The 22,302-nt window shown below is 37.8% G+C and overlaps 2 protein-coding genes across 2 annotated transcripts; both read right to left on the bottom strand.

Moving 5' to 3' along the window:
- Positions 1–6,223: 6,223 nt before the first annotated feature.
- LOC131436013 (uncharacterized) lies at positions 6,224–20,470 on the bottom strand. Its single transcript, XM_058604424.1, has 3 exons — positions 20,068–20,470; positions 18,022–20,005; positions 6,224–8,073 (listed from the first exon to the last, which is right to left on the bottom strand). Exons 2-3 carry the CDS (start codon positions 19,963–19,965, stop codon positions 7,462–7,464), a joined length of 2,556 nt encoding a protein of 851 aa, XP_058460407.1. The 5' UTR covers positions 19,966–20,005; positions 20,068–20,470; the 3' UTR covers positions 6,224–7,461.
- LOC131436014 (ankyrin repeat and LEM domain-containing protein 1) lies at positions 13,638–17,171 on the bottom strand. Its single transcript, XM_058604426.1, has 2 exons — positions 15,455–17,171; positions 13,638–15,365 (listed from the first exon to the last, which is right to left on the bottom strand). The coding sequence occupies exons 1-2, from the start codon at positions 16,929–16,931 to the stop codon at positions 14,608–14,610; spliced, it is 2,235 nt and encodes a 744-aa protein (XP_058460409.1). The 5' UTR covers positions 16,932–17,171; the 3' UTR covers positions 13,638–14,607.
- Positions 20,471–22,302: the final 1,832 nt, after the last annotated feature.

The following is a 22,302-nucleotide window of genomic DNA, read 5'->3' as shown; positions in this document are numbered from 1 at the left end:
TTGTGAGGTTAATTTTGGAAATGTTGCCGGTTGTGAGGTTTAAATTTTCTCGATATAAATCTTTAGTGTTGACTTTGTTTTCGGATTCCGGTTTGTTTTTTTTCCAATCACGAGTTCCGTTGCCGTTAGTTAGTATGAATTGCCGTTAGTTGGTATGAATAATTAATGTCGATAATCCTGGAAATCGCTACAAGTTACTGGCCTTAATATATTTCTGAATCGTTTGCAACGATCGGTCTTATTTGCAAAGTACGCTTCTGAGGAGCGAAATATCAACTTCAAGATTTTTTTATTTGATTTTAATTAGGTATTAAGTTTACCTACATTGCAGTCCAGACCACTGTCACTCATTCGAATAAAATGCTTACCAGTGGACAAAGACCCGTTGTAACATTCTTGTTCAAGTTGAAAGGATCGTACAGGATTCCTAATTGTATTTTTTCCAGCTAATCTCTCAACAATATCGAGTAGTTAATAATGGCTGCGGTTTAGGCAAGGACGAGTCCAATTAAAGTGTTGGTTTGATTATGGTACAGTGTGCTGGTATTCGAGTCTTCATGAGACACAGATGCCCTGAGTATAATTTTCTATCTCGTTATCTGAACATCCTTCCTCTCACAAAATAATTCATACCAAGCCACTGTGCTGAAGATTGAATATTCAGTTTTCGACTGACTGATGATTGGCTTTTAACGGTCAAATGTTTCTGAGAGTTTCGAATGACTTTGGGCCACATAAACATGTAAAGTTACACTTAAATATTATATACAGTAGCAGGAGCACAGAATTAGCGATGGCGATTTGGTGATCTCAGAAAATACTGCAAACAAACTAGCACTTTGTCTGCAGGCTACTCGAGAGAAACCAACTCCTGCACTCCTGCTACTTCTACAAAATCAAATTCCTGCTAAATAACTTTTAGTTGGGTTTAATCGAAATAGTGCATTAGACTAAATCAACAGTCTGGATGAAAAATAAATACATAATGATTAATGTTCAGCATGGAATATTTTGTCATTGAATTTTGAACTGAAAACACTTCCTAAGAAACAGCTGAGTACATTTTGCAAATTTAGACCATAATAAAAGGTTTTATGGTCTGCCGTTGACTTTTTTTTGGATGTCACTTCGGGTTCCAGAACAACAGGGCAAGTGTGTTTAAAATGTATTCCGCCATGTAGAGCAAAATGCAAAAAAAGACAAACTTCTGTAAACTTGCCTTAAAGCTTTTTATAAATTATATAGGTTGTGCTATATGCTTAAACAACTTTCCTTGTTCAAAATTCGAAGCTTTTTTTTTCCTTAGTAACATTTATGAAAAAGTTATATGAGAAAAGCATCATTACACCACATTATGTGGGTTAAAACAGTTTTTTTACAATAATCTGTGCTTTCGCGCATTTCGTGAGTATTAGTCCTTTCATCCCAATGTATTATGAGCCTAGTCCATCGTGCTCATAAAGTTGTATCTAATAATTTTACAGCTCAATCTCTCTTCTAATTCTCTGGAAGTATACATTTATCCTAATGCATGAGAATTGAATTTTTCATAGGAAATCTGAAAAGTAACAACATAATTGGTACAATTAGTTTTGTTGTTTAATAACAACATCAAACCATGTTTAAAAATTCAATAGGTTTGAAAATATCTAAGATTTTTCGATTAATATTCCTCCTGTCACTTGCTTTACCGGTACCGACTAGAGATGAGCAATTCGTTCGCGAACGTTCTTTTGAAAGAATGAACGAGCTATAGTTCTTTTTTCGACAACGTTAGTTCCTCAGTTCAAAGTCGAGGGATCTTTTTTTGTTTTTTAAGCTCGCTCAACCTTTTTTCAAGAACGGTACTAATAAGAAAGTTTCGTCACGAAACCTCAGTTCTATTTCGAGGGACCTTTTTTTCCTCGCTTAAGCTTACAAAAGTGAGTTATCGTTCAGTCTTTGAACAAACAAACCAACTATGAAAAGAACGAACGAACGGCTCTGGAGAAATAGTTCTTTCAACAGAACTCTGCATCACTGAACGGTTCTTTAAAATGAACTGTTTTGCCCATCTCTAGTACCGACTTTGAAACTCACTGCGTAGTGACTCTTGTCACCCAGATTCGACTGCAAGAATACGGTGAGAGTTCATCGAAGCTCATTCTGGTGACTTTTGTCACTTCATTCGACTGTCAGAATCGCGTGTCTCGGGTGACTCGACTTATCTCACCTCACTCGACTCGCAGAATAAGGACCTTTGTAATGCCATACGAACAAATCGTTTCTGCATTTGTTCAATTCTAAGGTTCCACGATACTTGATACGGAGTCCAGATTACCGACGCGTTTCCGAGAATTGGGCGAACGAGTGAGCAATACAAAACCTAAAGGCAATGCGGGTCTTTAAAGTCCATTGCAATCTTAGCGATGAAACCCAATTGACGTGTTGCTTTCGAAACGATTTGTGAACGATGAACATCGAACGTCAGTTTAGCATCCAACTGTACACCAGAATCACACACTTGATCCACTCTAGAGATAATTGTACCATCAATGTTATAGTCCAATATGACTGGAGATAGTGTGAGGAAATGGAACTGCTGTACCGCTCTCAAGAAACGCGGAAATCCTACAAGAAGCTCAACAAATCCCACAATGGCCCTGTGTCGCGAGTCGAAATGTGCAGGGATAAAGACGGGAGCCTCTTAACGGATGGACGTGAGGTGATTAAAATGTGGAAGCAGCACTACGTTGAGCACCTGAACGACGCGGACAACATAGGCATGGGGGTTCAAGATAACGGAGGAAACGACTACGTCAGTGCAGCAGAAGACGGAAATGAGCCAGCTTCAATATGGGCCCAGAAAAATTGGCCACGTGTTTGCACCGATTAATAGTCAGGATCTGGGAAACCGAACAGCTACCAAGGAGTGGAAGGTAAGGGGGAGTTTGCCCCATTCACAAGAAAGGCGACCATTTGGAAGGCGAGAACTTCCGAGCGATCACAATTCTGAATGCCGCCTACAAAGTGCTATCCCAGATCATCTTCCGTCGTCTATCACCTAAAACGAATGAGTTCGTGGGAAGTTATCAAGCCGGCTTCGTCGATGGCCAATCGACAACGGACCAGATCTTTACCGTGCGGCAAATCCTCCAAAAATGCCAACGCATCACCTGTTCATCGACTTCAAGACGGCATACGATAGTATCGACTGCATATAACTATGGGATATTATGGACGAGAACAGCATTCCTGGGAAGCAGACTAGAATGATCAAAGCGACGATGGAAAGTGTGCAAAACTGCGTAAGAGTCTCGGGTGAACTGTCCAGTTCGCCTTGGAAAAAGTAATGCGACGACCCGGGCTTAACAGCCGTGGTACGATTTTCACGAAATCCAGTCAATTTGTGTGCTTAGCGGATGACATGGACATTATCGCGAGAAACTTTGGAACGTGACAGAAATGTACGAAGAAGCAAAGGTTGGACTGATGGTGAATGCGTCGAAAACAAAGTACATGCTAGTAAGCGGAACCGAGCACGACGTGATTCGTCTAGGAAGTAATGTCAAGATATACGGGGATACCTTCGAGGTAGTGGAAGAATTTGTTTACCTCGAATCCATACTAACGGCTGACAACAATGTGAGTCGTGAAATACGAAGACGCATCATCAGTGGAAGTCGTGCCTACTACGGGCTCCAAAAGAATCTGCTGTCAAAAAAGATTCAACTCCGCACGGAATGTACCATGTACAAAACGCTCATAAGACCGGTGATTCTCTACGGACACAAAGCATGGATCATGCTCGAGGAGGACCTGCAAGCACTTCGAGTTTTCGAGCGACGCGTGCTAAGGACGAGCTCACTGCACTCTACGGCGAACCCAGCATCCAGAAGGTGGCCAAAGCCGGAAGAATGCGGTGGACATGGCATGTTGCAAGAAATCCGTTCGGAAGAAGAAGGCGAGGAGAGGAGCGCACTATTTTTGATTATGTGTTATCTTAAATGTGATGTAGTGCAAAAAAATGTATGTACATCACGAAATTAGTACAAGCATTGAAGGAAAAAAACAATCGGAAACCATTGAAATTTGTAGATTTTCAACAGACGTTATTTTAAATTAGCTATATCTCGGGAAATTGAAAATGTTGAGTTCTTTAAAAAATTCGAGTTGGAAAACATTAAAACAATGAACAATTTTCAGAAATTCAGCTATATCTGCAGGACTGAATTTTTTAGTCTATTATATCTCTACCTTGAGATATAGCGCAGAAAACTAAATCAGTTGTCAGCTACAATATATCAAAAAATAGAAAATACCCTCTATGGAAGAATTGATTTTCAGGCTTTTCATTTAAATAAAATAACTTTTTTTTAAAGAATACTATCTCCATACTCCTAAGACATTGCCGAAAACAACAAATCAATCGAACGAATCGTTTATAGTATAGTCACAGACTAACAGACATGACAGTATGTGTAAATTCTTATAAAAATAATTTTTCGTGATGCACTAGTTCCACCTATATTGTACTGCGCGAACTATTTACTATCTGTACACCCCTTGTGATATGTATAAGTTTTTTTACTAGTTGGTTTCCCCTCGTTTGTCAACACCGATCAGCTGCTTGCAGGGATGCCTGATTTCATCAAAATATTTGAAAATGAATCGTCACAATAAATTTTTGGATTACGTTGATAATATATTTAACTTTTTCGCGATGTTGGAAGGTAACCATTTATTTGACTCAACGTTGTTCATCTAGACTATTTTTTATTTTGTTGGAAGTTTCACCCGAAATTAAGTGGCGGCAGACCAGAAGTAAGTAAATATTGGTTAGATTTTGTATTGCGTTGGAGGATGAGAAGTAGGCACAATTATGTATATAGTTTTGGCAATATGTATTAAATCTGTACCCTGCATGAAATTCGCATGGAGGTATACAACTCAATACATTACAGGTAATTCTGTATGAATGGCAACTCTGTTGGTAAATGAAAAAAATAAACACAGTCTAGATGACAGACAGGATGTTTTTGATAGGGTAACGTGGCGCCATCATGACATATGTGAGTACTGTCCCAAATAAAGGAATATTCAAAATGACCGTTAAAATGATTGAAGAATCTAATTTGAGTGTCCTGTCTGTTAGTCTGTGGTATAGTTTTTTTAAATGTTCAAGGAATTTTTGCTTCGGTCCTTCTCAAAAGTAAGGCTAGAGTTTAAATGGCAAATTGTTGATGAAAATGGGACTTTTTGATCATGAAGAATCTTTACCGAACAGGGTCGTCAAATGGTGAGATAACTAAGTCCTCACAAGTCCCCATCTTATGCCTCCCCGAGCGTCTACGTATCACCCTAAAGTGCAGTGTTTGTCATAGTATATTACAACATATAATTCTGTTGTTAATTACATCATGTATTATTATTATTTTTATTATTATTATTATTATTATTATTATTAGAAGAACGTAACTTACACTGCGACATCAATATAAGTTATCATTTTTAAAGTAACTTTTAACTAAATATCAAGGTCGTCACAAGGTGACTGGTTCCTGTTTCATGCCTACACGTGTGTCTGTGGTGACAATTGGTCGATGGAATGCGTTGATGGCAGAATAAGAGGATGAGAAATGACATATAAATTGAAGTAATATAACATCATAGCATATCGCAACATATCATTTTATTCATTCTATTATTTATTATATAATTAATTGTGCTATATTGTTTTTTATTATTATTTTCATTATTGTATTTATTGTTATTATTATTAATTTGTCATCAATAATAATAACATATATTATTTTTATAGATGTGGATATTATTATTGTTATTAGAAGAGAAATATTCTACTTCCTGCAGTATTGCGAAGGTAGAAGAGCATAACTGACACTCTACACTAACTGTTATTTTATATATTGTTTTATAATATATTATATTATATTGTATGACATTGTATTATATTATATCAAATTAAAATATATTATATTATAATATGTTATATTATATTATTTTGTAATCTATTATATCATTTTATGTTATATAATTTCATTACACTATGTTTCATTGTATTTATCAACATAAAACATTTTGCACGGGGCCGTAAAGGGGAGGGAGCATCAGGGCATCGGACGAATTGATGACTGGACGAGGGATTGTGGATAGCCAGCCCAAGTCACTTGAGGGAAACTTGTTTCCTTCTGAAGGTTTGACATGAGTCTGACGCGCCCTTCTCAAACAAACCATCAGGCGGGTTCAAGCATGTATAGCGATATGCTTCATCCATGCACTGGATATTATGGTTGGAAGAGCATATTTTATTCCCGCGGAATACGAGTAAGTGACTCTACTTACATATCCGTCCAACCCGTTTTGTTCGCTTTTCGGTAACAGCTATAGTAAGAAGGTGAATGGATGAGTCATATCGAGGCTACTGTAAGTCTACCCGCATCCACTGGCAAGTCCTTGAACTGATGGTGGCTTCACTTCACATCACATCACATCACATCACATGAAGAATCTTTACCGAACAGCAGAATTAAGTTCTACCCACATTAAGGACTATTCCTACCGTTCCGAAATGGTTCAGTGCCGGCACTGTTCCGTGCACGAACGACACCGGAGAAGTTTGAAACTTAACTTTAACCTAGATATCTCATGTGTATTTATTCTTTTTAATGAATCCTTTGAATGTATGAAAAGAAATGAAAATCATAACTTACAGTGGAACAAGATGTCATCAATATGTAATGCATAACAGTAAGCAATTTATTCAACAAAATTTATTATGAAGCTTAAAAAATCAATTCCTACAAATTTTATCCTAGTTGAGTTGCAGTGATGTAGTACACATGCGTACATCTAACATTTAAGTATCAGCCTTCCAGCGCTGTCTACTATCAGCTGATTAACGAGGTAGCATTCGGAATGATTTGTCTTTTTTGTCATGGTATTCTGCTCACTTATTAACTCATTCAACTCAGTGCTATTTATTTAGAGAGTACAAACTCACAACTTGTATACTATGCTGTATTTCCGCAATGTCGATCGATTTTGCACAATCACGATGAAGAAATAAACATTTATTTTTTTTATTTTTGGAAGAACTAACCACAATGAGTCTGACGAAATTAAATCATTTATTAGTCTTATTCGAGTCGCTATTCAGCAGTACTGGGATAAAGTTTGCTTCGCAGGGACACCTGTTGTTTATTTGTTTCTTCATTGGAAAAAACCGTGCTTCATGTAAAAATCAAAATCAGTACAATCTCACATTTGATCTAAAGTAAACACATTAAAATTAAAAGCATACAAAAAAAATACAAGCACAGGTAATGAAGTAGGAAACTGGAACGTGTACACTTATAAACCTAAAGGATAGTAATAAATAACTTTCACTGTTTAAAACATTAATAAAAATACCGTTTTGTAAATTGAAATTTCCCTCAGCAGCGATAAATGAACCGAAAGAAATTATTTCCGCAGTCTTAGCAGTGACCGACGGCTTTGTTTACTACATGCAACGTTATGGGTTGACTCCTCCTCCTTGCTGGGCGAATTCGGCGCTAAATCTTTGCACACCGAGTTCGGGTGAAATTCACACAAACATTTGATACAAAATACAAACCCGCAGCTTTTGCCACTGCATACCGCATAATCACACTGGGACTCGTCACCACGTCGATGGCGGTTGCCTTTTCGTGACTTACGTTCTAGCAGCGAACCAGAAAACTCCATACTTGTATCGACGGAATTACGTCGCCGGATCGCCTGGCTAACCGGAGTGCTGCGAGTGTCCATCGAACAGGACCTCGGTAGCAAACTGGTGGAGAATAGGTTCCTACGGATTCGATCCGAGCTGTTCGGCGACACGGGACTGTCGACAGTATCGAGATTGGCGGAATCGTTGTAGCTAGCATCTGGTAGCGTGTATGATTTCTCCAACTTGGCAGTCGTTGAGCTCAGGTTTGTCGTAGCACTAGTCAACGCAGTTTTGATGGAGGATTTACTCTGAACCACGCGACTTGGCTTTTCACAACGTGGACATATTTTCAGTCTTTCCGATTTTTTGAGGTGCGAAGCAATCTGTGGAATTGAAAAAAAATATAAGAGAAGGAAATTATATTATGGATGATTTTGTTGAATGCAACAAACATTTTATGTGGAATGAAAATTCATTTTTTCAACTTGCTAATAATAATTTTGAAACTAATCGATTAAAATTTATTCGATTATCTGGGTTAATAATCGATTACTCAATTATTCATTCGATTTTTACTATGGGATTTTTTTTAATTATTCGATTAGCTCAATAATCGAATATTAGTTTTAGGCTAATCGATTAAATATTACTCGATTATCTGGGTTATTATTCGATTACTCGATTAATCGATCGATGTTACGACATCCCTAGATACGATCAGTCGATGTTGAACAGTCGTTCGCACCGCACGCGTATAGCTCTTGGCTCCTGGAATTTTTTTCTGGCTACCTTGAGTTGACTGCGTCCAACCGGAAAGGCAACAAGCCTAAGGCTAAAAATAATTCAATACGGAATAAATCACAATCCGTTATTCAACATTTTTCTAATAACATTCACGATCTTATAGAATCTGAATGTAAAAATAAAAGACAAAGGACGGATTTCCCTTCCGTTGATCCTATGCCGTCTAACAATATTTACGAGATTCTTCCTGAATCCGATTGTAGCGACATAGAAGAAAATTCTTCAAAAATTCCCAAAATGGACGCTTGTCGTTCTGGGAAGAAACAACAATCTATGCCATAAGTGACGGTGATGATTTCCGACTTCAAAGCATTCCGGATTGAGCTTTCTACTTTTCTACGGGTAGTAAAAGTCTCATTTCAAATCGGACGAAGAGGAGAATGTCGAGTCTTGGTTGATGGATTGGAAGATTACGAACCTCTTATTCGATATTTGTCCGAGAAACTTCATAAATTTTATTCATATGATATAAAATCAGACATACCCTTCAAGGCTATCTTGAAAGGCTTATCAAATGATCAAAGTACTGATGAAATTGAAAATTTCAGAATTGCTTGGTTTGCCCCTTCCCAAGTAATACTTATGAAAAAAAGAGCGAATGGTACTTCTAAACCACGCTCTGGAACTTCCCATGAACTTTACCTAATACACTTCAATCGAAGTGATGTAAACAATTTGAAAACTTTAGAAAAAGTACGTTTCATTTCCCACATTAAAATTCATTGGGAACATTATAAACGGCATAATCGTATTGCAAACTTAACGCAATGTCGTCGTTGCCAAGGCTTCGGTCATGGAACCAAAAATTGTCATATGGATATACGGTGTTTGAATTGTGGTAAATCGCATTCGAAAGACGTTTGTCCAATGAATGAAACCACTGATAAATTTTCATGTTCAAATTGCAATGGAAATCATAAATCCAATTATTTGAAATGTCCTGTCAGGGAAAAAATTTTAAACGCTCGTTCGCTTAGACAGCAAGTCAAAGTCGAAAATGGGATTCTATTCTGTGACGACACAAGTCTGTTAGAAACAGGTAGAAATCTAAGAGTGATCTGCTGTCGCCTACAAAGAAGCTTAAATATGTTCAGTAATTATCTGTCAAAATGGAAAATTAAACCAAATGCTGAAAAAACGCAATTAATTATCTTTCCTCATAAGCCGAGAGCTTCTTTTCTTCAAACCAAACAATAATCACATTCTCAAATTGAATGGCTTGGAATTGACATGGTCTGATCAAGCTAAATACTTAGGTTTAACGTATGACAAAAAACTCACTTTCAAGGATCACATTGAAGGAACCCAGGCAAAGTGTAATAAATATATTAAATGCTTATATCCTCTTATGAACAGAAATTCTAAGCTCTGTCTAAAAAATAAATTGTTAATTTATAAACAAATTTTCAGACCAGCCATGCTTTATGCAGTACCAATTTGGTCAAGTTGTTGTTCCACCAGGAAGAAAACGCTTCAAAGGATTCAGAATAAAATTCTGAAAATGATTTTGAAGCGTCATCCCTGGTTTAGTACAAATGAGTTACACAGACTCACAAATATAGAACCATTAGATGTAATGTCACATAATATTATAAGCAAATTCCGACAAAAATCGATGCAATCTTCAATTGAATCGATTCGCTCTCTGTATTAGTTAGTAAGTTAGTATATAAGTTCCTTTTCCCCATTACACAATACAAGTAGGTTTAGAATTTTCCCTACACAAAAATCTCAGAATTGCGGAAGCAAATGATTTCCTCATGATAATAACCAAATCATTTATGTAATAGGGCTGAAAAGTCACCACTTGTGGCTGAACACCCAATTTAAATCTTATTTTAAAAAAATGTGTAGATACGATCAGTGTCACAAGTTAGACACGTGTTACAATTGACGACCGACTACTGGTCGCCGCAGAATTTGAACATTTAGGGTTTTTTTGTTTGTGCAATAAGTACATACTTCGTTTCGATCATTCATTACAATTTTATCTGGTGGAAAAATGCGATAAAATAGCCAGTACACTTCGAGAGCAGCGTAATCAAAAACAAAATTTACATTTTACTACTTCTTTTTACAAAATGACGTCATTTTTGTTCGTTTATTCATGCCTCAGTGTAGCATACACCACTCTTTTCATGCAGATGATACTTTCCACAGAACTTGGAAATCCACTTAAATATAATATAAAAATCTGCATAGGTGTGTTATATAAACACAATAAATAAGTCCGCATACAACACGTCACTTTGAGAAACCCCATGAAAACGATTTCATTTTTATTCTTCATCTTTTCCGATGTCCTTAGTTAATTTATACTCTCTGATGTACGGAAAATGTTGCAGTAAAAATAAAATTGCTTACAATTGTGATTTTGAAAAATGTTGAACAGATTTCAGCGAAGACAATTTTTTTGCTTCAACATCTTCTTGCTCGGCAAGCTTTTCCTTCTCGGTAAGAAGAATTATAAGGTAGACCACATCAGGTTGATTTGATTTACTCTTTTTAATTTCAGTTTTAATTATTTATCGCCTCCTGATTAACTTTTTTTTTCTAAGACAGCGCCGTCTTTACTCTGAATGTCTTTTTTTCCTCCTCATTTTTTATTCTTTTATTTGGAGCAGGGGAAAGCCCACTGGAGTTAGTTTATGTCAAACTTGCAATCATCCAAATGATACATTTCGACGTGAACATTTCAAAAGGGCCTTAAAACAATTGACAGATTCTTTTTGTTTACTTTCTCTTTCGATTAAATCTGCGTTATTACGCAATTGTTCGTTACATGTATGATACTATTACAAAGCTGGAGATATTTTCTTTCATTCTATATACAAATTTGGTAAGTGAACGTCAAAATTCAGGTGTTATTAACAGAAGAGAAAGTAAACAAAGAGAATCTCTCATTGGTTTATGTACCCTTATAAAATGTTCACGTCGATTTCCTTAAATCTAGTGCTTCTATAGTAACTAAATCTAATGAGACAATAACATGGGAACGATTTCTTGATAACATCTCGTGGTAAATGAAAGTCGAAAGAATTGAAACATTTGTTAAATATGTGGCACATGCTAGCAATGGGCTCATTATATCCATAATTAGTTCTAACATACGGAATCCGAAGAAAAAAATAGTATCGAATATTAGGGTAACAGAGGTATTTTGGCCACTTAATATATTTTGGCCCACCTAACAAACTTTACCGATTTCATTGGATTTTATCGATGTTAAGTAACTCATTTTGCATCAATTTGAAGCTAATCACATTCAATTACCTATTGCGGAAGGGGTTTTTAAAGATATTACAATATTTGGTGGATATTTTTATAAAGTGGGCCAAAATAAAATCAATCCTAAAGTGGGGCAAAATACCTCTGTTACCCTAAGACGTCGAATGTCTAATTGTAACAGTTGCAATATCTCGGAGCAATTGATTCCCTAGCCTTACAACCATCGCGACGGACAGATAATAAATCGAGACCAATCATTTTTCAGCGGTCATGGTAACTCGGTAAATTTAAAGGATATCTCCATGGAAGACGTCGGAGAGCAAATCGGACATATTTGCGTTGGATCGCTTCAATGCGTTGGATATCGTTTTGTTTATAAGGTGACCAGATAACAGCAGCATATTCAAGAGTTGAGCGAACTAAAGCGCAATACAGAGCTTACAAGCAATGTACATCAGAGATTTTTCAATAACGCAGAAAATAAATCCTAATAACTTAGAGGCAGATGTGATAATATGAAATATTTTCGAGTCATCGGCTAACGATAACTTCATACACTTGATCGAAAAATTTTGATCGTTGAGAAAATAAAATTATAAACGGTTCAAGGTGACTTCCTTGAAGAACTCCAGAAATAACAACAAATGGTGAGGTTGTACAGTTTCCTATTTTCACTATCATTTCATGACCAGTTAGGTGTGATCAAAGCCAATTCAAAAAATTCCGTTAAATCCCATGTATATAGAATCTACTTGTAGTCGTTCTTGTGGAGGAAGTATGATGAAGGAAGTGTGTAGGTTAGTAAATTTGTGAAATTTGAAGGCTTTGGCATGAATCCATGCTGAGTCTCAGAAAAACTATAAGCTTCAATATATCGCACAAAGCAATTCCACGATAGTTGGATAGGGGCTGTCCATAAAAGACGTCACGCCGCAAGGGGGAGGGGGATGTTTCATAAAACGTGACCTTTTGTGACAGGGGAAAGGGGGGGGAGGTTTTTGGAATGTGACGTCCAATATTTTCAATGAGCGCATTTTTGAAATACCTAATTATATTACTGCTCTGCCCTATTTCCTGAAAAAATCTCCACAATAAACGTGTACACTCTATAGGAAAACGTGTATTTGTTGATGTAAAAGTTTCTTCTTGTGAATTCGGAAATAAATGATGCAGGAAATCATTTCTGTTGTGATCAGCAAAAGTGCACGGAGGTACGAGTAAATTAGCCAAAATAATAAATTTTTCCTAATATGAGTAAAAAGAAAAAGATGCCTTCAAACGGTTCAACTTAATTTATGCACTGACAATTTTTTCAGTAATTTGACTTTCTAGCATTGATAATAGTATATCATAAGAATTTCTCTTATTTGATTCTGATGCAGTTTATTCAATTGTACTCCATTTGAAAAAGGGTGGGAGATCAACGATTTCAGACGTAGATCATGCCATGTCTTATCTTGATCATATGTGATTTTCCTCCACCAATATCAAAGCTTATCGAATCATCCAATGATTGAACTTACATAAATCAAAAATCATTTTAGCTCAAAATCACTACCCATTGTGTGACCGAAAATCAGTACCGATATTGGTCGATGTGATTTAAAATTCACTGATCAACTGATCTTGAAAAGATTCTTCGGCAGTAATCTCGTTTTGATGTAGTTTTGGTCTTTTTTTTCTCAGCCCTGTATGCTACACTAAGGAAATATTATTCTTTACCTAAAACAATAATATATCTATGTACCCCTAGGAGGAATAAAACAGATGATTTAAATGTTTCATCAATTTAAACCAAATACCTTTGTTAATTTATTTAATTGATCTTAATAAAATAATTCCAATGATTTTGTAGTTTTAGGGATATTTTTTAATCTAATGACAGCATGTAATAAATCGATTTTTCCCTAATATTTGTATGGTTTGTCATACATATCGAGAATGTATTGAGATGAATTTTATTTATTTTGAATTCGTGACATGTGACATAGGGGGGGTGGGGGGTCTTAGCTTCTGTGACAATTTGTGGGGATGGGGAGTCAAAAATCGTCAAAAAAGCGTGACATCTTTTATGGACAGCCCCATATTATACCCTTGTTCTTCCATATTTCAGGAAAAATTCAAGAACGCAAAGAACAATTGAAAATGTTGGGTAGTGGAACCAGCAAACTATTAGAACAATTTCTTATCATTACGGATGGAAATACCATCCTTTCTTTTCTTGTCCAACTTCGCTTCTTAAGCTTGTCGTGCAAATTTTACTCGAAGAATGCGATTTTTATCATGCACAAAATTTGCTACCATATTATCGAAGAATAGCATCCCATTTATTACGTTCTTTGCATTATTGGATGTGTTTTTACTTAGACAATACCTTCCATCACACATCAATATCTTTTAGTGCGTAAATCGCCTTCCGATTTCTGCATTAGAATGGGGAAACGCAATCACATATATCGAAAAGTTTGTTTTTTTAATTCCTGGTAGCAGCTCTGCTGGAATAGCAATTTGTATCACTCAAGATCGGAGAGCATAAAATCGAAATTTTGAAAAGTGAAATAATGTTTCTTGATATTCGCGCGAAATCCGCGCCATTACATCAAAATCTAAGTAGAAACCGCGCTAAATTCGCGAAAATCACGCTTGATGTCACCACGTAATCTCGGAACCGGAAGTCAGATCCGGACGAAATAGAAAAGCCTAGAAACAATGGAAACAGATTGTATTTGTGACCTATATAGAACCGATTATAAATCATAATTTATTAGTAATTTTAAAAATCGAAGTAGCTAAACATTGATTTGACTTATATTTACAAGATATTTCTACAAAATATAACAATTTAAACCAGACTTTGTTTGTGTAATCATATATCTCTAAACATTTCATATCAGATCACTTGGCAATAGTTGCGTCTCGCCTTCAGCTAGAAACACCAGCATAGCCTTGTGCAACAGCAGGATGCCGAGCTGTTTGCGTCGCTTCAATGGCCAGGACATTACCTTTCCATAGTAGTCACCTCGTTTCAGGTTAGTCAAGTTTTGGACACCGATCGCATCGATCATGGCCGCCTCCCGGGTGTACGCCTCCGCTGGCATTATACTGTGAAACACATGCAGACAAATGACACCACGCTGCGAACGCCAGATATCGATTATCCGATTCAGTTTGGCACTGTCCGCCATCTGTTTGCGATTCAGTATCTTGGACGCCCTGCAAAAACGCTCGATGCGGTCTTCGCTCTGGAAAATTATCCGTTCTTCTTCCACCTCCAGATGACTATCTAGACGGTGTGGCTTCAACGTGCTCGGTTCCGTAGACTTTTGATGGTACAACTTCATCGCATCATACAGATGACAGTACGGTCGACTAGATTTGCCTTTTCCTACATAGAATATGGACAGCAAAAACCGTTTCCACAGTTCGTGCGGTGTCAGTAGTTTTTGTTGTGCCGGGAGATTTTCGGAAATGCGCGGATCGATCAACAGGTAGATAAAACTTTTTTTCAAGTGTCCTTCGCGCCATGTTTTCTCGGTTGTTGTTTGAAACTCGCTGGACATCTCCTTTTCCAAACTCTGATAATCTGAGATTTGTTGAAAGACATCTGAACTACGAACGGTGGATAGAAGCTCCACAGAATAGTCTGTACGATAAAAGATTTGCAGAGTCGAATGGTGACGGATCAGAAAACGTAACATTTCAAAAATAAACCTACTTTGATTCTATACTTACTTGGCTGCTGCTTGCTTTTAACTTGAGCGAACGCACGTTCGGGATCTCGCTTGTATTTGATCAATTTTCTTAAATACAACTTTTTCGTATGCTTAGTGATGGGACCTGGTGGTTCGCCGAAATTGGTAAGTTCTGCTCGCAAAGCATCAGTATCATAGTCCAGAGGAGGCAATGTGAGGGCAGTAGACTGACTAGATATTGAGGGATTTCGTTTATGGTTAACATTAGCTACTGGCGAAACCGAGCCAGCTAAATACTTTTTCTCGTAAAATACTAGACCGGCTTCATCGTCCGTATGAATGTACTCTTCGGCTATCTGCACTATATGATTTAAAATTTTGGGGGAAGGTACTTTGGCAGCTTCCGGTTCAGGTGATGTATGTAAAGATTGTGCAAACTCATTGGTTTTCAGGCTATCATCATACCGCAGAGCATGTTCTTCTGCCGTTCTGAAACTAGTACATGGTTCACTCTCCGAGCCGCTAAGCACTTTATCTTCGAGTACTAATTCTTCTTCGACGATGCTTGCGTCTAGAAATCCTGAAAGAATTTTCTGAATATCATCGAGATTGGTGCTTAGCTTGTTTCTGTCTCGCAGTGTTGCGATCTTATCACGCCAGCATTCTATGAATGAAGTTCTGCGACCCAATCCAGTCATATTTCTACTAAAGCTGTCTAAGTTTCTTTCAGTAAGCTCAAACAAGTTTTGTCGTCCCACTATTACATCTTCTTCATTATCAGTGCTGTCTTCGGCAGCTGGATTGTCCTGCTCATTCTCAGCTTGTTCAATAGCTACGATCGACTTGTTAATATTATCTTTGGTTGTTTTCGAACGGCTTTTTCTCCGATGCGTAATGTTAATGTAGTACGGTGAAGTTGCATCAAAATTATAATGAACTCTATTCGGGGTGAGTTTGTTTTCATCCAACGTTTGAACCGCCCTAAGACAGTTTTTGGTCGGGGTAGTGACTTTCAAATAACCACCCAAACATTTGATATAAGCTTTTCCTGAGCTCGAAGTTTGCTGTAGCATCTGTTCCCGCTTCTTCTCAAACTTTCTCTCGAATGCATAGTTTTGCATCACTTTGATTACATCGAAATGGCCTTCCTCCACGGCATACTGAACCGGTGTTTTGAAATCATCATCTTGCAGATCCATATCACCACCAGCTTTCAACAACAATTCTACTAATCGAACACGACCAAGACTGGCAGCAACATGTAAAGGGCTTATTCCTTCCGCACTTGTACGAAGATTTGGATTTGCTCCATACTGCAACATCAAACTCGTCATCCGCTCCGCCAACTGCACATTTTCCACACCAATCACTAGATGAATTGGGGCAACATTTTTCTCCAATACAATCGCATTTGGATTCGCATTGTGCTTCTCTAGCAAAATCCGTAGTGATTCTATGTTGTGATCTTCCAGGGAATCCAACAAACAGAGAGCTAAAAAATACTCTGCGCGAGACATTGCTCAAAAGGGACACTTTCAATCACTTTCAACTAGATGCGTACCTAATTCCGTTCTTTAATTTTGGTTGAACATACCGGTACCAAATATACGATGTGCCAAATATAGCTATCAAAACAGAACATAGGACGCTAAATTAATACACGAAACGTGCGAATGTTCAACGATTTTTATGGAGAGACGCGGACACATTTCAATTGAACAAAAACAATGTAGGTAAACATTCGCTCATAGCACTAATACCATGATAGCCCTACAGCAAAGACATCATATTAACAAGATATCCAGCTCTCACATTTCCCGAACAAATCATTGGCAACATCCTTTTTTGCGAGCATGTCGCCCTCAGGTGAGTCCGCATCGAATCTCATACATAGAAGTAGGGGAGAGAAATGTCAAATTCGTGCGCGCCAAAATAGCAGGGCTGCGCACCCATACAATTGACATGATATGTTGAATGTGATGCCGTGCGATGGCGTAGCTGAACTAAAGATTGATTTCGCTTCAAGCTGACAGGGTCTGCCTACAGTCAGACATTTCATTTTGGAAAATTTCCCTCTCTTTGAAGATGGGATATTTGTTTGTCGATATGTGTGCAACTATTGCAACTCAACTCAACCGTACATGCCTCCAACTGTCAACGGTAAACTCGATTATTTTTGTTGGTAATCAAAATGCACCGCAGGTGGCAAAGTTGCCAAGTCCATTGTTTTGGTAATATAAATAGGTGACGCGTGTTATACAGAAAGGACGGTGATTGCAGAAAAACCATGATTCTAAGTGAAATCGAGGTTGTGATAAAAAGAATCCTGAAAATCTTTTGTAATACGAACACAGAACAATCGATATAAACCTAATAAAGAACAATAATGAATCCGACTGAAAAAAACATTGTGGAAAATACCCTGCCATTCATTTTTGTAACTGAAAAATCGATTCAAAAGGGCCATACTGTACTTAAGGAAATATGGGTCCAGATTTCCCATAATATCCCCATTTAATAACACAACTTAAAAACATCACTCTGGTGAGATGGGCCGTGAATGATTTCAGCCGTCTGTCAACAGACAAATAAAAAAAAATCACTCACCTTTTGATTTTCGCGAAACTTTCTTTTGGACGGACTGACCGGCGGCGATTTTTGCACAGAATTCGAACGTTTCAGTTCCATTGCAGAAAAGCTGCCATCGACGGAGTTACACAAGCTGAAAGGTTGACGGATCAGCTGCACCGGCTGAGGTATCGTATCCTTGTCCTTCTCAAAGCTTGTGGATATGGATTTAGCTGACGACTGTACACTGAAGTCTCGTGAAACTGAACCAGTACGATTGAGGTTCTCCTTTGTGTGCGATGTGCGGCTCAAAAAATCCCGCAATCTTCGGTTAACGCGACGGTGCGTTTTTATAATGGAACGCCATCCACGGGAAACCGCTACTACCTCAACCAGATCACTGTCGGTCAGATAATCTAGAACAACATCCAGAGCATACTTGTTGTGTTCATTGAGACTTTTGAGAATATCCAACCGTTCAACACCCTCATACGAGCGTCGGTATCTTCCCGGAATAGTAGGCTCGGTTCTATGTTTAGGCGATGTTGGTTTGCTGTGTGGTTTATCTTTTTTCACTGAGCTTAAACTGCGTGAGGATAGCCGCTTTAATTTTCGAGATTTGTTCGCCGAAGTGGGCGTTCTGGGAATGCTTGATACGGAAAATTTAGGAGATTCAATTTCCAGAATCGATGTCACTGATTTTCCATGATTACAGGCTAGAGCTTCACGAATAACAGAATCGTTTTCCGGCAATTCTAATTTGGAGTAACTTGTCTTACTGGGAGTGAAACTAAAATCTTCAAACGACGGGAGCTGTGATATTTCCTGATCCAAGTCGGTTACCTTCAAATTATCATCTGATGCTTGCTGCTCTATCAATGGTGCATCTAATAATGTGGCAATGTTCACGCTATTCACAGAGACTGGTTTATTCCCAGGTACAGATGAATCAACATTTTGCTTTAGTGGAACTCCCGAGGACTGTTTGTCCTGGCTAATAGGAAGTTTTAATGGGGAAGATTCTTGAAAAGCACACTGTCTTTGGAGCGGAGGTCTGTTAATGTTATTCATCAGTTTCTCTTGTAAAATATTGTCTCGCTTCCGATAACTGTGCATCTTACTTGGACTAAAACTTTGAAACTTACGCAGCGTCAGTGGTTTACGTGCAGCAACCATTGCTTTGCCTTGCTTAAGCGCCTCCCAGTTTATGTTTTCTCGCGCTTCAACATGGAAGCTACTCTTAAAACTAGCCGTCTTCGGTGTGCTTGAACGCATAAAATCATCAATAACTGAATTTCTGCGGCGCTTACTGTGAAAAATTGGGGAAATATCCTCCTGATCTAATTTTTTGCATTCTTCCTCCAGTGATGATTCGACATTTCTCGGGAATGGGTGAACCTTTTCCATATCTCCATCCGAATATAGCTTTCCTCGAAAACTATTCAGCTTGCGTTTAGCCGAAGTTTTATTCTTTCGCGGTGTCGAAATTTCCATCGCAGATTTTCTACCCGAACGAATGGGTGTTCCGTCCAATTCAAGCACATTCTCTAAATCACTTTTTTCTGGAGTACGTTGAACAAACAGATTTTGGCACGTAGGCTTGCGGGCCAAAGGAATTCGTTTTGCAATTATTCTTTTGACAGTGCTGTTTGGTGTGGTCAGGTGAAAGTTCGATATTTGTTCAATGCTTGCAGCCGTTGTAGGTGTCAACATATTACTAATTTTCAGTGGTTCGGAATCTCGCAAATCTTCGAAACTGGAATCTCCTTCATTATCTTCTTCGATCGTGGCCAGCCCCGATCGAACGACGGATGACGAGGCATTGAACGATTGGTATGAATTATAGCCACTATCAACCAAGTGACCGCTACCATCGTGTCCAGATGCGTTTGGTAAAGAACTATCTTTTAATTGTTTGTTATTATTACCAATATCACTTAGATTTTGACGTAATGAAAACTGCAGCTGTTGTGACTCTTCCATTTTGTTTCCCCTCCTTCAACTGTTTTTAGCATGCAAGACCCTGACGACAATGAAAAATAAAATCTTCAGATTCTCTCATGACTTTCATTGAAGAAATACTACCTTTTGTTGACTCGATTTCAATTTATGACGATTTTATTATTCACTATTTTCAATATTTAGAATTTAATTTTTAGCTAACTTCTCTTCATCACGCAAACAAACATTCAATCAAGGACGCGTAAGGTTACACACACGCAATGTTATACACCTTATTTTGCTGGACACAAGAAAACTAACGACGAAAAAGTGCCACGAATCGCGAAAATCCGCTAGTTTTAACAATCAACTTACTCGCAACATTTTCATCCAATCAGTGCGTTTCTAATGTTTTTAATTAGGGTTCTAAAAAGAAAAATACAAAACGAATCACCACAACGTTCTTCTTGTTCTCCTGTATTGCGAACAGTTCTCTATTCAAGCTGTAGCGGAGCGCGAGATTCATTCAGCTGTGTCCGCAGGCCGACGGAGTTGTAGCTAGAATGATGGCGAGTGGCATACGAAGATTTTCTATATTTTGCGACACACATTCATACACAAAAGGCGTGTTCAAACCTCAAATACATAGAAATGTAATTGCGTCTCGATATGTATGTATATGAAAAAATGGGATATTTTCTACTCAAGGGAAAAGCAGCCCGGTAAGAAGTTGAACCCTTTGCGGACCTTCCCATTGAAACGTTAAACATAGGACCAGCATAAGACCAAAATCGAACGAATCTGAAACATTTTTGTTTGACTCTTTACTGGAAACTGTTATTTAAGTTTTGAATGGAACAAACAAGGTCAATTAAAAACACAGTTCATTATGATGTAAGGCATACCAAATACTCAATTTCAACATACTCGAAGCGATTTTCAATCGAAGTGAAAGGAATTGAAACGCATTGAATATCATGCACAATATTTATTTCATCCACCCACAAAATAGCTGCAAAAAATGTTCATGAAGTGTCAAAATATTGTGTTTGATGCTCAATACTTCGAAAATAAATTTCACAGCAATTGGTTATCACATCGAGAATGTTTCAATTTCTCCACGAGTCAAAGACTAACCATAAATAAAATAGAATGCGAGAAGTTATTTGGATATTTGCAATAAAACCTGTACAATTCACAATCATAACATTCAATTATTCGTAGATGATTCATGGTTAAGTGGCCAAAGCTCATCAGCGTCACTGTCGGCCAGCCGTCGGAATCGCCGGTCACTGCGGAAATGCTTCTTGGAGAAACCACATCTGGAATCACGAGTAGCTAGTAGTCGATAATTTGTAATCTCCAAGTCATGGTACTTGAAGAACTAACTCTAATCCACCTAGTGGAGTGATGATGCTCTTTTGTTGTCAATTGAATAGTCTTATTCCATTTTTTTTTTCAAATTGCACTTATTTCTGGATCCAATTCAGGTACAACCAATAATTTCTATAATGAGCGATTACATTATGAATATGATATTTGAAGAAGTCTTGGCACATTTTTATTTGCATTATCACAGACCCTATCAGCTGGGAGAGAAATCAATCTTTAGTTCAGCAACGCCATCGCAAGGCATCACATTCAACATATCATGTCAATTGTATTGGTGCGCAGTGCTGCTATTTTGGCGCGCACGAATTTTACATTCCTCTCCCCTACTTCTATGTACGAGATTCGATGCGGACTCGCCTGTTCGGGAAATATGAGAGCAGGTTATCTTGCAAATATGATGTCTTTGATTATCAGTTGAGTTGGTTATTTTCGCTCTAATTAGTACGATACGCAATAAAACCAATTGATTGATATTCATATCGAAAATCCAGGTTAAATAAGCAATGGATTATCAAGAGATACCAAGTCTAGTTGTGAAAATGCTTGTTTTTGTTTTTTGTTGGAAGATTCCTTACCGGAAATTTCGCCTAGCGGATAAAGTTCTGCTTAGGCGTCATGCACAAATTACGTCACGCTCTAATGGGGGGAGGAAGTTTCAAATATTTTGACAAGGGGTGAGGGGGTCTTAAAAAAACGTTACGTCACTGAAGTTTTATTTTGAATACTAAAGTATGTGTTTTCAATTCGAATTTTCGGCTTTCATTCGTGAAATGGTATTCGAAAATGATGCTAACGTGTGGTAAACGACTGGACAATGCGTAATTCAGGCCCCAGTGTGGCTCTTAGCCTCTTGTCCAGTAACTCCTATCCCTACCTCCCCGCGATACCGGCTAAGGTACGAGTAACCATAGGAAAGATCGGATAACCAACCCCGGTGGGACCTTGGTCGTATGCTGACAGGGAAGGGGGTCCTCTTTAGAGGATGTC

This window comes from Malaya genurostris, chromosome 3 (genome assembly GCF_030247185.1).
Source record: "Malaya genurostris strain Urasoe2022 chromosome 3, Malgen_1.1, whole genome shotgun sequence".
Taxonomy (NCBI): domain Eukaryota; kingdom Metazoa; phylum Arthropoda; class Insecta; order Diptera; family Culicidae; genus Malaya; species Malaya genurostris.
The sequence above is the reverse complement of the archived record's forward strand: the minus strand, read 5'-3'. Positions and strand labels throughout refer to the sequence as shown.

Coding starts and splice junctions, on each gene's coding strand:
- LOC131436014 (XM_058604426.1), bottom strand. CDS start 16,931: ATGTCTCGCGCAGAGTATTTTTTAGCTCTCTGTTTGTTGGATTCCCTG. Junction 15,366..15,454: donor TAAAAGCAAGCAGCAGCCAA/GTAAGTATAGAA, acceptor TTTATCGTACAG/ACTATTCTGTGGAGCTTCTA.
- LOC131436013 (XM_058604424.1), bottom strand. CDS start 19,965: ATGGAAGAGTCACAACAGCTGCAGTTTTCATTACGTCAAAATCTAAGT. Junction 8,074..18,021: donor AGTTTCGCGAAAATCAAAAG/GTGAGTGATTTT, acceptor TCAATTCCACAG/ATTGCTTCGCACCTCAAAAA.